General features: G+C 51.4%; 1 protein-coding gene across 4 annotated transcripts; it reads left to right on the top strand.

The window, feature by feature from the left end:
- Window positions 1-281: 281 nt before the first annotated feature.
- On the top strand, window positions 282-11,891 carry LOC111146680 (zinc finger protein 623). Of its 4 annotated transcripts, XM_022502336.1 has the most exons (4): window positions 2,444-3,402; window positions 3,590-4,792; window positions 7,742-7,806; window positions 7,960-11,891. In XM_022502336.1, the coding sequence occupies exon 4, from the start codon at window positions 8,037-8,039 to the stop codon at window positions 9,534-9,536; it is 1,500 nt and encodes a 499-aa protein (XP_022358044.1). In that variant the 5' UTR covers window positions 2,444-3,402; window positions 3,590-4,792; window positions 7,742-7,806; window positions 7,960-8,036; the 3' UTR covers window positions 9,537-11,891. The 4 variants fall into 4 exon arrangements, with proteins under 4 accessions (XP_022358046.1, XP_022358044.1, XP_022358045.1 ...); XM_022502337.1 differs by lacking the exon at window positions 7,742-7,806; XM_022502335.1 differs by having other exon boundaries at window positions 7,742-11,891.
- Window positions 11,892-12,406: the final 515 nt, after the last annotated feature.

Below are 12,406 nucleotides of genomic sequence, written 5' to 3'. Positions count from 1 at the left end.
CGGGGAGCTCGCGCCCGCGCCCCGACGTCTTCGGCTTCAGCCCCCGCCTGCCAAGGGGCGGCGTTCGAGGATCGGGAGGCCCCGGCCGGCCCCCGCCCCCGCCCCCGAGCTCCGGCCACGGCGCCGACACGCGCAGCTCTGCGGAGACCACACGCCGCGATGAGGCCGCCGGAGCACAGGGGCGGGGAGCGGAAGTCCCCACCACCGAGAGGCCGCCGGCCCCGGGGCGCCTAGAGCGGCCCCGGAAGCTCTCGGGCGGGGCCTCGGCCGACTTCCGGCCGCGACGAGCGGGCGGTGGTGCGGGCTTTGTCGGCGGGCCGTTGTGTCGCCGCCGGTGTCCGGGTGAGTGGCTGGCTTCCGGCCGCGGGGCGGGGGCGAGGGCGGCGGAGTCGTCGGGGCGGGCCGGGGTCGTGGGCACGGCCTGCGGCCGGGGCCCGCGCCCTCTCTCCCCAGGGAGCGCCCTGGGCACACACGCTCGGCGCCCGCGAACGCGCACCCTCCCCGCGGGGCGCCAGGCTCCCGCGCCCGGCGTCGCTCGGGTGCTGCTCCCAGCGCCTGAGGGCTGAGCCGCGGGGCGGGGACCACGAGTCCGGTGCGGGCAGCGCTGCGGTTCGCCCCGGGCCTGCCGCCTGTGTCTGGCGCCCGACGGAGCGCTCCGGACGGTCCTGGCGGAGGGACGGGGTCTGGAGGCCCTGGTGCGGGAGGGGAGGCAGAGCCGCCCCCGATGCCCGCTGGGGTGGAGGCGGGGCGGAATCGCGAGGACCAGACCTGCCTCCGGACCTCGGGCCCGAGGAGTTCCCAGGCGCGAGAGCGGTTTGCCGCACGGGGGCGGTTTTCCTAAAGGCTCTCGTTCCCCTGGAAGTCTTCATTGGTCCCCGTGGCTGAGTCCGCCCAGGTCGGGGACCTGTCACCCCCTTCTCGCTCGGGTTGCGTCACGGCGTCGGGAGTCTCGGCCTGAGGTTCCGCAGGAATGTCTCCTGGAGGCAGGCGGGGACCTCGGACCGTGTAGACGTGTGCTCATCACCACCGTGCAGCGCGCCTTGTCCCCCGGGCCCAGTCCGACGAGGGGTAGAAATGGGTGTTTTTTGCCCATCTCGGATCTGAGATGCCCGTGTGTCCCGGGCTTCAGTGTGCCTTGCCCCCATCCGCACAGATGGAGCCGTTCTCCTTACTGTGGACGCAGCATCTCACGGGATGTTAGTGCCAGCAGTGACCCCAGTGCCTCTCTTAGGGCAGATGGAGGGGGAACTGGGGGGAGGGACTGCCGCGTTTTCGCGCAAGCCCGCACCCAGGGTCCAGCCTCTCTGGCGGTGATGGCGATGGATTTCGGACTCCTGGGAAGGTCTTGGGGGTGATGTGGAGAGGGCAGAGCTGAGAAGGCCCGGACAACGCTCATGAGCCAGAGAGAGTGGTGGTCAGGGACGCCTCCCACCTGGAACCTGGCGGTGGCATTGAAGGGCTCAAGGAGCTGTCAGGCGTGGCCGTGCTGCCTCGCGTCCTGGAAGCTGACTGGTGAGAGGACACTGGACTTGTCAGGAGAGGAGAAGGTAACCGAAGTGCCCTAGGGTGGGATGGGGGGAGGAGGAGACAGCATCTAGCAGATGGTTTGGCCTTAAGCAAATCATGGATAGTTGTGAGAACGCGAGAAACGAGACACCTTGCATGGTGACTGGTGCACACCAGGTTCTCAGTGCCCTTCATCCCTGCGGGAGCCGGGGCGGGGCTGGGAGCGGGCGCGGATCCTCCTGCAGCTCCGGGCTGTGTCTCCCTCAGGTGCCCATGCTCTGGGTATTCCCAGGAGTGAAGCTGGGAAACCTTCCTGCTTCCTCGAGGCTATAAGGCACAGACAGGGGCTCGGGCCAGCCTGTGAGTCCTTTACCAGCACTCGGGACAAAAGCTCCTGTTGCCTGTGTAGGGCATGCCCCCCACTTGTCATCCCACAGCTCACAGGGTCCCACTCCAGGTTAGCATCCCACTTCCGTTTCCAGCTCCTAGGATTGCCCCATCTCTCTCAACTTCACCTGTTTATTTACAGTTTCACGTTACAGTTTATCCAGCAGATTCTGTGTGTTGCGACAGAAAGGTGGGTCACGGTAGCTCAGTACCTTGCAGAGTCACAGGCGCGTTGTGTTTTTACTTCCTTTTGTTCGTTCCATTCCGGTTTTTTCCTTTCTTTTTTTTTTTACATTAAGGTATGCACATTGATTTCTCTCTCTCTTTTTTAAAGATTTTATTTATTTATTTGACAGACAGAGATCACAAGTAGGCAGAGGCAGGCAGAGAGAGGAGGAAGCAGGTTCCCTGCTGAGCAGAGAGTCCGATGTGGGGCTGGATCCCAGGACCCTGAGATCATGACCTGAGCTGAAGGCAGAGGCTTTAACCCACGGAGCCACCCAGGCGCCCCCAAACTTTTTTGTTTAAGAAAAGTAAGGCTTAAACTATCAGCTTACTTTTCTAATACCCCATATGGTCTTGTAAAAGTGATAGGTGACACTTGGGAAGGGGAAGAACCTTCCGCATTGAGGAGCTGGGCACTGGAGGAAAGTAGACCTGGATTGAACCTTACTGCTGCCTCTTACTAGCTTAGTGATCTTGGACAATTGCTTGTCTCTCTTAGTCTCCGTTTTCTCATCTGTGGAGTAAATAATGGAGGGAACAGCTGCCTTGGAAGGTTTGGAGGAGTGTGTGAGACCGTGTGAGTCAGTTGCTCACCACCGTGCCTGCTGGGGTTCGAGGGGCCCTAGTAAGTAGTGCCCTGTCTCTCCTCCGGAGTTCTGAACTAATGAGGCACATGGCCAACTGCCACCTCAGTTCCGGGCAAGGCTGGGTCAGAGCATCAGACAGACCCCGGTGCTTGCTCACAGGAAATGCCAGCTGCTGGGGCCCCTCAGGGGCCACTCCACCGACCCTGTGGCTTAGAGGGGCAGAGCGTGTGTCCCCGTGGAGCAGGTCGTGTGCTGCCTTCCTGTTATTCTCCCAGACTTTCATCCTGCAGCTCCTTTCATCTCTGGGGAAGAGAAAGGGTCAGGCAAGTGGGCAGAGTACCTCGTGACAGCAGAGGCACAGGGACGAACGTTCCTTCCAGTGTCTGATGGGAGTAGGGATTCTGTGACCGCCTGTGCCGTGACAGTGTGCAGGGGACCAGGTCAGCATCTGTGTGGACAGACTTGAGGAATGCCGGGACATACGACAAACGGGGGAGAGGTTGCAGATGGACGAGTGTAGTGGGATCCCATTTCTGCTTTTGAAAATCGAATTTATGTTACTAAGTGTGTAATTGTATTTGTTCAAGCAGGTGTCAGGGGACGCGTATTGAAGCAGCTAACAGTGGTGACCTGTTGAATTGGCGGAGGTTCTCATTGTGTAGATTTTGTCTGTGTCGTCTACGCTTCGTTACTCGAGGTGTGTTTACAGTGCGTATCTGACGTGTGGTGGCTGCGGATTATAAAGATACAAAAGTAAAACGGGATGTAAAACAGTGATAGTCCTGATTTCCTAAAAATACTAGTGCAGGAAAAAGACCAGAGGAAAATGTTCAGTGGTCATCTTCGTAGTGGGGTTAAAGTTCCTTTTATTTTTCTTTTTTCAGGTTTTCTGTTGTTTCTGTTTTCTCAATTGGCATAATTTACTTATAGCTTGAAAAAATAAAGTAATTTTTATAAGCAGCCAAATACATATTTTTTAAACCAAGTTGTTGAGCCTTTAACTCTGAAGACCGTCCTCAGTGGGTACCTGCAGCAGCTTCGTCTGGGACGCGCCCCAGCTCCGCTGAGCCCTGCTGAGCCGCTCCCGGGGGCTGTGCTGGTGGGTGAATTAGCACACAGGCCTCCTCGTCCTTGTTGCCAGTCACTGGTGTGTGGGTTCAGTTTCTTCTTTATCACTGGGAGCCTTGGTCTGAGTAATCAGCCTGTTTCTTAGCATTACCTAAGCATTATTCAAGTCGCCATAACAGATTCAAAATAGTGTTTCTAACAAAAAAGTTAACTTCTGGTTCCACTTTGCCTACCTGGGTGGCTCTGGCTGTCAAGGCCTCCTGGGAGCCTGGCCGCTTTGCCTCATCAGGGTGTCGAGGTGGGGGTGTGTGGAGGTGGGGGCCTTGCGCACACGCATTCCGTTTCCAGCTCATTGGCTGGAGCTCAGTCATGGGGTCACAGCTCTCTTCAGGGGACTCCAGGAAGTGTAGTCATTGGCTGGGGGGCCACATGCCTTCTCATTTCCAGTTGTGTTTCTGTCACTCGGAGCAGAGATTCTGGGCAGTCTTGAGTCGGCCACAGTTTACCCCACTGGCCACTCTTTGTCCCACACCAAGTACTTCCTCTGGCCCAGGCGGTGGGGCGTGGCTCTTTCATCAGGTGCCAGTGCAGGTGCACACAGTCAGACTCTCAACTCATCCCCGCGCCGGCCGCCCGGACTGTTGTCTCCAGCACCCACCGAAAGCAGTCTGACCATATGAACTTGCCCCTCAGGGAGGGGAAGAATCGCCGCCCACGGCTGTGCTGGTTCCCAAAGGAAGAAGTGTCCTGACCAGGTGACCGCTAAAGGGAAGCAGTGCCAGGACCTGGGACCCAGCAGTCACTCCCAGGTCTACACCCAGCAGAAGCGAGGACCCTCATCTACCATGAGACAAGTACAGGAGTGTGTGCAGCCGCTCTGACTGTCACCCCAGACCACAGGCAGCTCAGGTGTTCGTGAGAAGTAAGATGGTGACCTGTGCACGCAGTGGTGTGCCGTGCGCCAGTGAGAAGAGTGCGCTGCCTGCGGTGTTGACTTCCGCAGGCGGAGTGCTGAGCAGGTACATGTCTGGGGGGACGAGTGTGTTCTGGAAGTGGGTAGTCGTGGTGGTTTCACGGTCTTAGGAGTACTTGAAACACACTCAGTTATGCACTTAAAGATGGTGAGTTTTATGGTACGTGTTCTCATTCAGCAAAAAATGGGTACATATTGGGGCTCCTGGGTGGCTCAGTTGCTTAAGATTTGACTCTTGATTTAGGCTCAGGTCATGATCTCAGGGTCGTGAGATCGGGCCCCAAGTTGGACTCTGCACTCAGCACAGGGTCTGCTCGGGATTCTCCCTCCCTGTGTTTGTGCCTGTGCATACTCTCTTGCTCAAGTAAATAAATAAAAACTTTTTGTTTAAATGGGTACATGATGAATAAAATGCAGGCACAGAAACATGTTGTATAATCCCGTTTAAATGAAAATTTCTTTTTTTTTTTAAAGTAAGCTCTGTGCCCAGCATGGGGCTGGAGTTCACAACCCCGAGAACAGGAGTCACCGCTCTGCTGACAGAGCTGGGGAGGTGTCCCTAACTGATGTATCCTAAATGGGCAGAATTCATCTGTACTAAGAGGGGTCGCCCTTGGAGAGGGGCCTTTTGGGTGGCAGAAATGTTCTGTGTTGGCCTGGAGTGCTTAAACTGGTGTCACAGGAGTTCAAGATGTGTGTGCTTTATGCAAGTTCTAGCTCACACAAAAGAGAAAAACATTTTGAAACGGAGCCCTCTTGGGGCCACAGAGCACGTGTTACCTGGTCACTTCCTGTGCTTCTGCTCCCATTGCTGCTGTACCCCCCAACCCCCAGCTTTGCCTTCAGAGGCAGGTTCTTGTCCTTGATGGCCACACTGGAAATATGTCTGGAAGCTGTCCCTTCATGGGGTGCAGAGCAGGGTGTGCTTCCCTCTGGTGCAGGTTTGGGGCAAGAAGTAATTGTTTAGGATCATTTTTATCTTTTTTTAAAGATTTTATTTATTTATTTGACAGAGGAGGGAGAAGAGTACAAGCAGGGGGAGAGTGGGAGAGGGAGAAGCAGGCTCTCCACTGAGCAGGGAGCCTGACGTGGGGCTTGATCCCAGGACCCCAGGATCACGACCTGAGCCAAAGGCAGACACTTAATCGACTGAGCCCCCAGGTGCCCCTGTGTGGCCTCGTCTTGGATGGAACTCCCTGGAAGTGCACTCAGCTGTGTAGAGGTTTCAGTGATGCGTCTGTAAGGAAAGCCGTATTGGACAGTGGAGTCAGAACTGAGGCTGTGGCCAGTCCCAGTGGAGCTCTTGGGTTGGGATAACACTTGAGTTGCTGCCAGGGCACTCTTGGTTCCTGTGATGGACCAGACATTGGCTGTGGCGTGGTAGGCATCTGAGATGGCCCTCCAAAATTCCTGTCCCCTAAGGTACACACACCTCCTCCCAGCTGCCGTGGAGGGTTTTGCAGATGTAAGTCAGTTAGGGGACGTAAGGTGGCAAGGCTCTCCAGGTGGGCTGACCTAATCATACCTCCCCTTGGAAAGCAGTTTTCTGCAGCTGGTGGCAGAAGAGAAGTCAGGCGTTCTGTGCACTGTTTCTAGGAGCCAAGAGCAGCAGACAGCTGGCAAGGACTCAGGGACAGTCCTGTAGTTGTAGGGAACTGATTTCCACTGGCATCTGAATGAGTTTGGGAACAGGTTTCCCAGCACTTCCAGATGTGACCTTAGCCTGGCCGACACCTTGTGTGAACAGCGATCCCAGTCACACTGGGCTGGACATCAGACCTTGAGAGGTGTGAGGTGACAGACGTGCCATTTTCTGCTGCTGTGTTTGTGGTGTGTTGTCCTACAGTGATGGGCAGCCAAGAGTGGGCTTTCAGGGAAGGGCAAGACCTTGGGAAAGGCAGAGTCCTCCCTACAAGTGGTTCCCAGCGGGGTGGAGATTTGGGGGTATAGCTCTGAGCAGGGGAGCTGGGCACAACACCCCAGCAACTGTAAGGTTAAATAACTCCCGACTGCACAAGCTTTTCCACAGTGACACGCCTGTGGGATTCAGAGTGCCATATAGATCACGAGCACCCCAGTGCCCCTGTACTCCCTGCCATCCTTATCTTCTCCCTAAAGGTGAGCAGTGTCTCAGTTCTCCACCATGGATTGTTTTTGTCTGTTTTTTAACTTGATGTGAACAGAATCATGCAACATGAACTCTTTCGTGCCTACCTTCTCTGGCTCACCTTTGCTTTTGTATAGCAGTTTTTTGTTGCTCTGTATTATTCCCTGGTAGGAGTACTCCTCAATCTGCCCATCCCCTTACTGGTTATTTTGGTGGACGTGAATGCTGTGAACATTCCAGCTCTAGACTTGTGCAGAGGAGCCTTGGTACCATTGAGTGGATGAGGAGGCGTGGGTTTTTGTGCCCAGATGGAGGTGTTCACTCTAAATTGGATCAAGGACAGTATAACACATGTAAGGAGGGAGGCCATGGCTTGGGTATAGACAGACAGATTGGTAGACTGGGTAGGAGAATATTGGCATTCTCATCTCATTTCTTCTCCTCTCATTGAGATAAACAAGGACATCAGCTGAGAGGGAGGAGGGAATGTTAGGTGAGAAGAGAGGACAAAGGAGGGGTGATCTCTTAGGAGAATGAGGAAAGTGTAGAGATTGCTGGTGGCTCTCAGGGTCCCATTAACCAAGGGATTGTAAGTGTAGAGAGAGCTCAGTTGGCATAGATGCAGACACAGAATGGGAAGCAAATGGAATTTAACCCAAGTTGGGGTTTTCCAGTGCAGGGATGATAGAGGAAGGGCAGGGGGAGTTAGGATGATTAGAGTATGTAACCCAAAATAAACATAATACTATAGAACATGGGATCTAAGCTGGGTACAGAGGGAAAGGAGGACAATGAAGAGGTGGCAAGATCAGTACATCTGTGTTTCTTTGGAAATATGTCTTAATTTTTTAAGAGTCCAAACCACATCTCTCCCCATCTACTATCCAGCCACTCTGTCCCTGGAGTTGGGTGTTGGAGGTGGAGCCCCAGAGAAGCCTTCTCAAGTGGATGAAGTAGGTAGCTAAGATGCACACTGGGGCAAAGAGTGTGGGCAGAGGAAGTAGTCCTCTTTCCCACTCTTTGAATGTGTTTTACCGCCCACCTGCTCCACTAGATTTCTGTCTCTTGACAAAGGGAAAAGATGATCTTATTTTCCTTTATTTCAGATTCTGACCTAGGAAACATGTGACAAGAAGGTGACTCTGGAGCCTGAATTTCTGAGGATGGAAATCTGCCTGAGAACATGTCAGAAACACTCACAGTGATGGAACCCCCTGCCTCTGAGTCTGGGGCATTCCCTGAACCCAGATTAGAGGGACTTTTGGGAAACCCAGAGGGGAGCTGCCCCCCTCAGGAGGGCGGTTTCAGGGGGGTGACGATTACCCATTGGAAGATCCAAGCAGGAGAGGCAGCTCGGGTGGGCAGTAAATCAGGAGAAAGCCCAGTTCTAAGCTCAAACCTCCTCCTTCTCCAGAGAGAGCTTGTGGAAGGGGAAGCCCATCAGTGTGAGATTTGTGGCAAAAGCTTCACATTTAACTCGGACCTAGTTAGACATCAGATTTCTCATGCTGGGGAGAAACCTTACAGATGTGAGCAGTGTGGGAAAAGCTTCAGCCAGAGCTCTCACCTTGTTGAGCATCAGCGAGTGCACACTGGAGAAAGACTCTATGTGTGCAACATGTGTGGAAAGGACTTCATTCATTACACAGACCTCGCTGAGCACCAGAGAGCACATACAGGAGGAAAACCATTCCGATGCATGCAGTGTGGGAGAGCCTTCCATCACAGCTCAGACCTGGTTCGGCACCAGCGAGTTCACACCCGGGAGAGGCCTTTTGAATGCAAGGAGTGTGGGAAAGGCTTCAGCCAGAGCTCATTGCTTATTCGCCATCAGAGAATTCACACAGGAGAAAGACCTTATGAGTGTAATGAGTGTGGAAAGTCCTTCATTAGGAGCTCGAGCCTTATTCGACATTATCAGATCCACACAGAAGTGAAACAGTATGAATGTAAGGAGTGTGGGAAGGCCTTCCGTCATCGCTCAGACCTCATTGAACATCAGAGAATTCACACTGGAGAGAGGCCCTTTGAATGTAACGAATGTGGGAAAGCCTTTATTCGGAGTTCAAAGCTTATTCAACATCAGAGAATCCATACTGGGGAAAGGCCTTATGTGTGCAATGAGTGTGGGAAGCGCTTCAGCCAGACATCAAACTTTACCCAGCATCAGAGAATTCACACTGGAGAGAAACTCTATGAATGTAACGAATGTGGGAAAGCTTTCTTTCTGAGTTCGTACCTTATTCGACACCAGAAAATCCACACTGGAGAGAGAGTGTATGAATGTAAAGAATGTGGGAAAGCTTTTCTCCAGAAAGCCCATCTCACCGAACACCAGAAAATCCACACTGGGGATAGGCCCTTTGAATGTAAGGACTGTGGGAAAGCTTTCATTCAGAGCTCCAAGCTGCTTCTGCATCAGATTATTCATACTGGCGAAAAGCCCTATGTATGTAGTTACTGTGGGAAAGGCTTTATTCAAAGGTCAAACTTCCTTCAACACCAGAAAATTCATACTGAAGAGAAACTCTATGAATGTAGTCAGTATGGGAAAGACTTCAACTCAACCCCAAACTTTAAAAATAATCAAGGTGTTCACCAAGAGGGACTTCCCTTGAGTAAGACCGCCATGCATGTGGGTGAGAAGTCTGCAGGTCAGGGGGAACACACAAATAACTTATAAAATATTTACTCTCCAACTCAGTGATGTTTAGAAGGAGTAGCATGACTCCTAACTGGTATGACTTTGGATGTGTCGGCTTTTTCCAAAGTCCTCGATAGGGCCGCTTTCAGATTGGGCTGTCACCTACCACTGCGCAGCAGCACTGGGCTGCTGTCCTCCCCACTACGAATGTGTGACGTCAGGAGAGCCACGTGACTGGACAGCTGATGGAGCTGGAATAATGCTGGGGGAGGGGCTAGGTCTAAAGAAGCTTTCTGCGTGTTACTGCACAGTTACAGTCCATCCGAGTTAAAAATACTTTTTAAAGCAGAACTATGTATCTAATCTTAATACTTAAAAGAATATCACATGGTTAATTTTGGTCTATCAAAAAGGCAAGTTGGAGAAAGACCTTCGTTATTTCAAACCACAGGTTGGTTCCCCGTTGTCCTTAGGATAATTTCCAAGCTCCCAGTCCTGCTTTCTAAGGCCTTTTGCTTCCTGGAATTTTATCTCCCACTCCTTAACCTCCCGCCGCAGCAGCTCTAACTGCTTGACATTCCCGCTTAACCCAAGCTGTACTTGCCTCCTCTTTGTCCTTGTCTGAACGCTCTCCACTGCACACCTGGTTAGCTCCTTACCAGGAGTCAAGACCCATGTTAGGCTCAGCCAGCTACCCCTCTGTGCTCGTGTTGCTGGCGTGCACTTCTGTTACTGCACTTGCTTTGGTGTATCAAAATGATGTTCTTATCTACCATCTCTCACTAGTACACTACTAATTCCTTAAGGACTTGGTCATAGTCGATGGGTTCATGTGTCCGTGGCACCTGGTGCAGGGCAGTAAGAAGCGTAGCTGGATCTGTGTGTCACTGGCTCTTCTCTCCCTTGTGCTGCTGTAGTTTACGTTTTTGGGTTTTGTTGTTTTGTAACAGTATAATTTGCTGGTCTGCTGGAAGTATCTTCTCTCTCAGCTCTGTTGATGTCTTCTGCTTCTGTGTAACTTGGAAGTTGTAAGCAGTAGCTAGTGGAAGACCAGCGCGCCTCGTGTTTATGCCTTCAGAGCTCACCCATGACCGTCTCCTTGCTGTTGGGGAGTGTTGTCTTCACCTGGCTGCCTGTGTATTTTTCTAATCCACTCAAGGGGCACACAATCGCAGTGCACTGCTCAAGGTTTCCTGTCTCAGCAGTTCCACGATTGACCTCATCTCTTATGGTCACTTTCTCTGCTTTCTGGCTCATTTTGTCATTTATCTGAAAATGTATTGATCTAAAAGGACTGGGTCTGAACACTTGGGAAACAGATGAAATTGTTGATTCTGATGGGGAAGACAGATCATTGCATAGAGTTAAGTGCTGAAGTAGAAGTTCCACATTGTGTAGGAACATAGGTAAGGAGGAGACTGATCTGTTGTGGAGGATCTGGGCCAGCTTCACAGAAGAGGTGACCCTAGAACTGAGAGAGCGAGTGCCATGGCAGCTAGAGAAGAGGATGACCTGGGAGAGGAATCTGTAGATACGGAGAGGGGCAGTAGACATATCTTTGGGGAGCTGTAGTACACAGTAGATAATGGTCTACCCAACTTTCAGTTGCTGCCTCTGATTTTCTTTTCTCTGAACATTAACAAAAACAACCAGTTTTGAAATTACATGACCCCCCCCCAATATGGGCATATTCTGAGTTTTTAAATTCCAGCAACACTAGAAACCTTCAGGGGTAAGTGATAAAGAGGGGCATACAGTACATCTTCTGGAAAATCATTACTAGAGATGTTACAGATGGTACAGAAGAGAGATTATCAAGGCCATTTCAATCAACTTTGGTGACATCTATTTTCCATACAGTAAAACATATTTAAAGTGTACAGAGTTTTGAGAAACCATATACCTGTGTAACAACCATTAGAATAAAGAAAAATAATGTTCTTATCATTCAAACAGGTTCCCTTTTGCCCTTTCCCAGTTAGTTGTGCCCTAGTCCCAAATACCTGCTTTGGGTCAGTGTAGATTAGTTTCACTTGTAGGGCTTCACATAAATGGACCCATACAGTATATAATTCTATGTGTCTTGACTTCTTTTGCTTTGGCATGTTGTAAAGACTCAACCAAGTAGTTATGTGTTTGGGTGTCTCTCTGCTGAGTAGTGTTCTATTGAACGGACAAACTTTTGTTCATCGCCTGTTGATAGAAATTTGGGTTTCCAGATTTGGCTTTTATGAATAAAACTGCTATGAGCATTTGTGTAAAAGTATTTATTTGGACATGCCTCTTTATTTTTCTTGGGCTAATGCATAGGAACTTAATTTCTGGGTTATGAGTGTGTTTTCATAAGAAATGGCCAAAAATTCTCCATAGTGGTTGCACCATTTCACACTCTTCCCACAGTATGTATGTTCCTGTTGCTTCAAATCCCTTGCCAAGCCTTGGTCGCGTAACTCGCCTGAAATGTGATCCGCCCCAAGTAGGTGTGATGTGTCTCTGTGTTTCTGATTTGGATTTGTCTGCTCCGTGGTGCTGTTGAGCACCTTTTCATGCGCATGTTGCCATTTTGCCTCACTTCTTTTTTAAAATTTTTTAAAGATTTTATTTATTTATTTGACAGACAGAAATCACAAGTAGGCAGAGGCAGGCAGAGAGAGAGGGGGAAGCAGGCTCCCCACCGAGCAGAGAGCCCGATGCAGGACTCGATCCCAGGACCCTGAGATCATGACCTGAGCCGAAGGCAGAGGCTTAACCCACTGAGCCACCCAGGCGCCCTAGAATTTTAGATTCTTTTTGTTGTTGTTGTTCCTTTAAGATTTATTTAGAGAATGTAAGTGGGGGGGAGAGGCAGAGTGAGAGAGACAATTTTTTTTTTTAACATTTTATTTGTGAGAGAGAGCTCAAGCAGGGTG

Source organism: Enhydra lutris, unplaced genomic scaffold (assembly GCF_002288905.1).
Source record: "Enhydra lutris kenyoni isolate GAN:26980312 unplaced genomic scaffold, ASM228890v2 scaffoldscaffold14, whole genome shotgun sequence".
Classification (NCBI taxonomy): Eukaryota; Metazoa; Chordata; class Mammalia; order Carnivora; family Mustelidae; genus Enhydra; species Enhydra lutris.
This window is presented reverse-complemented; position numbering and strand designations above follow the sequence as displayed.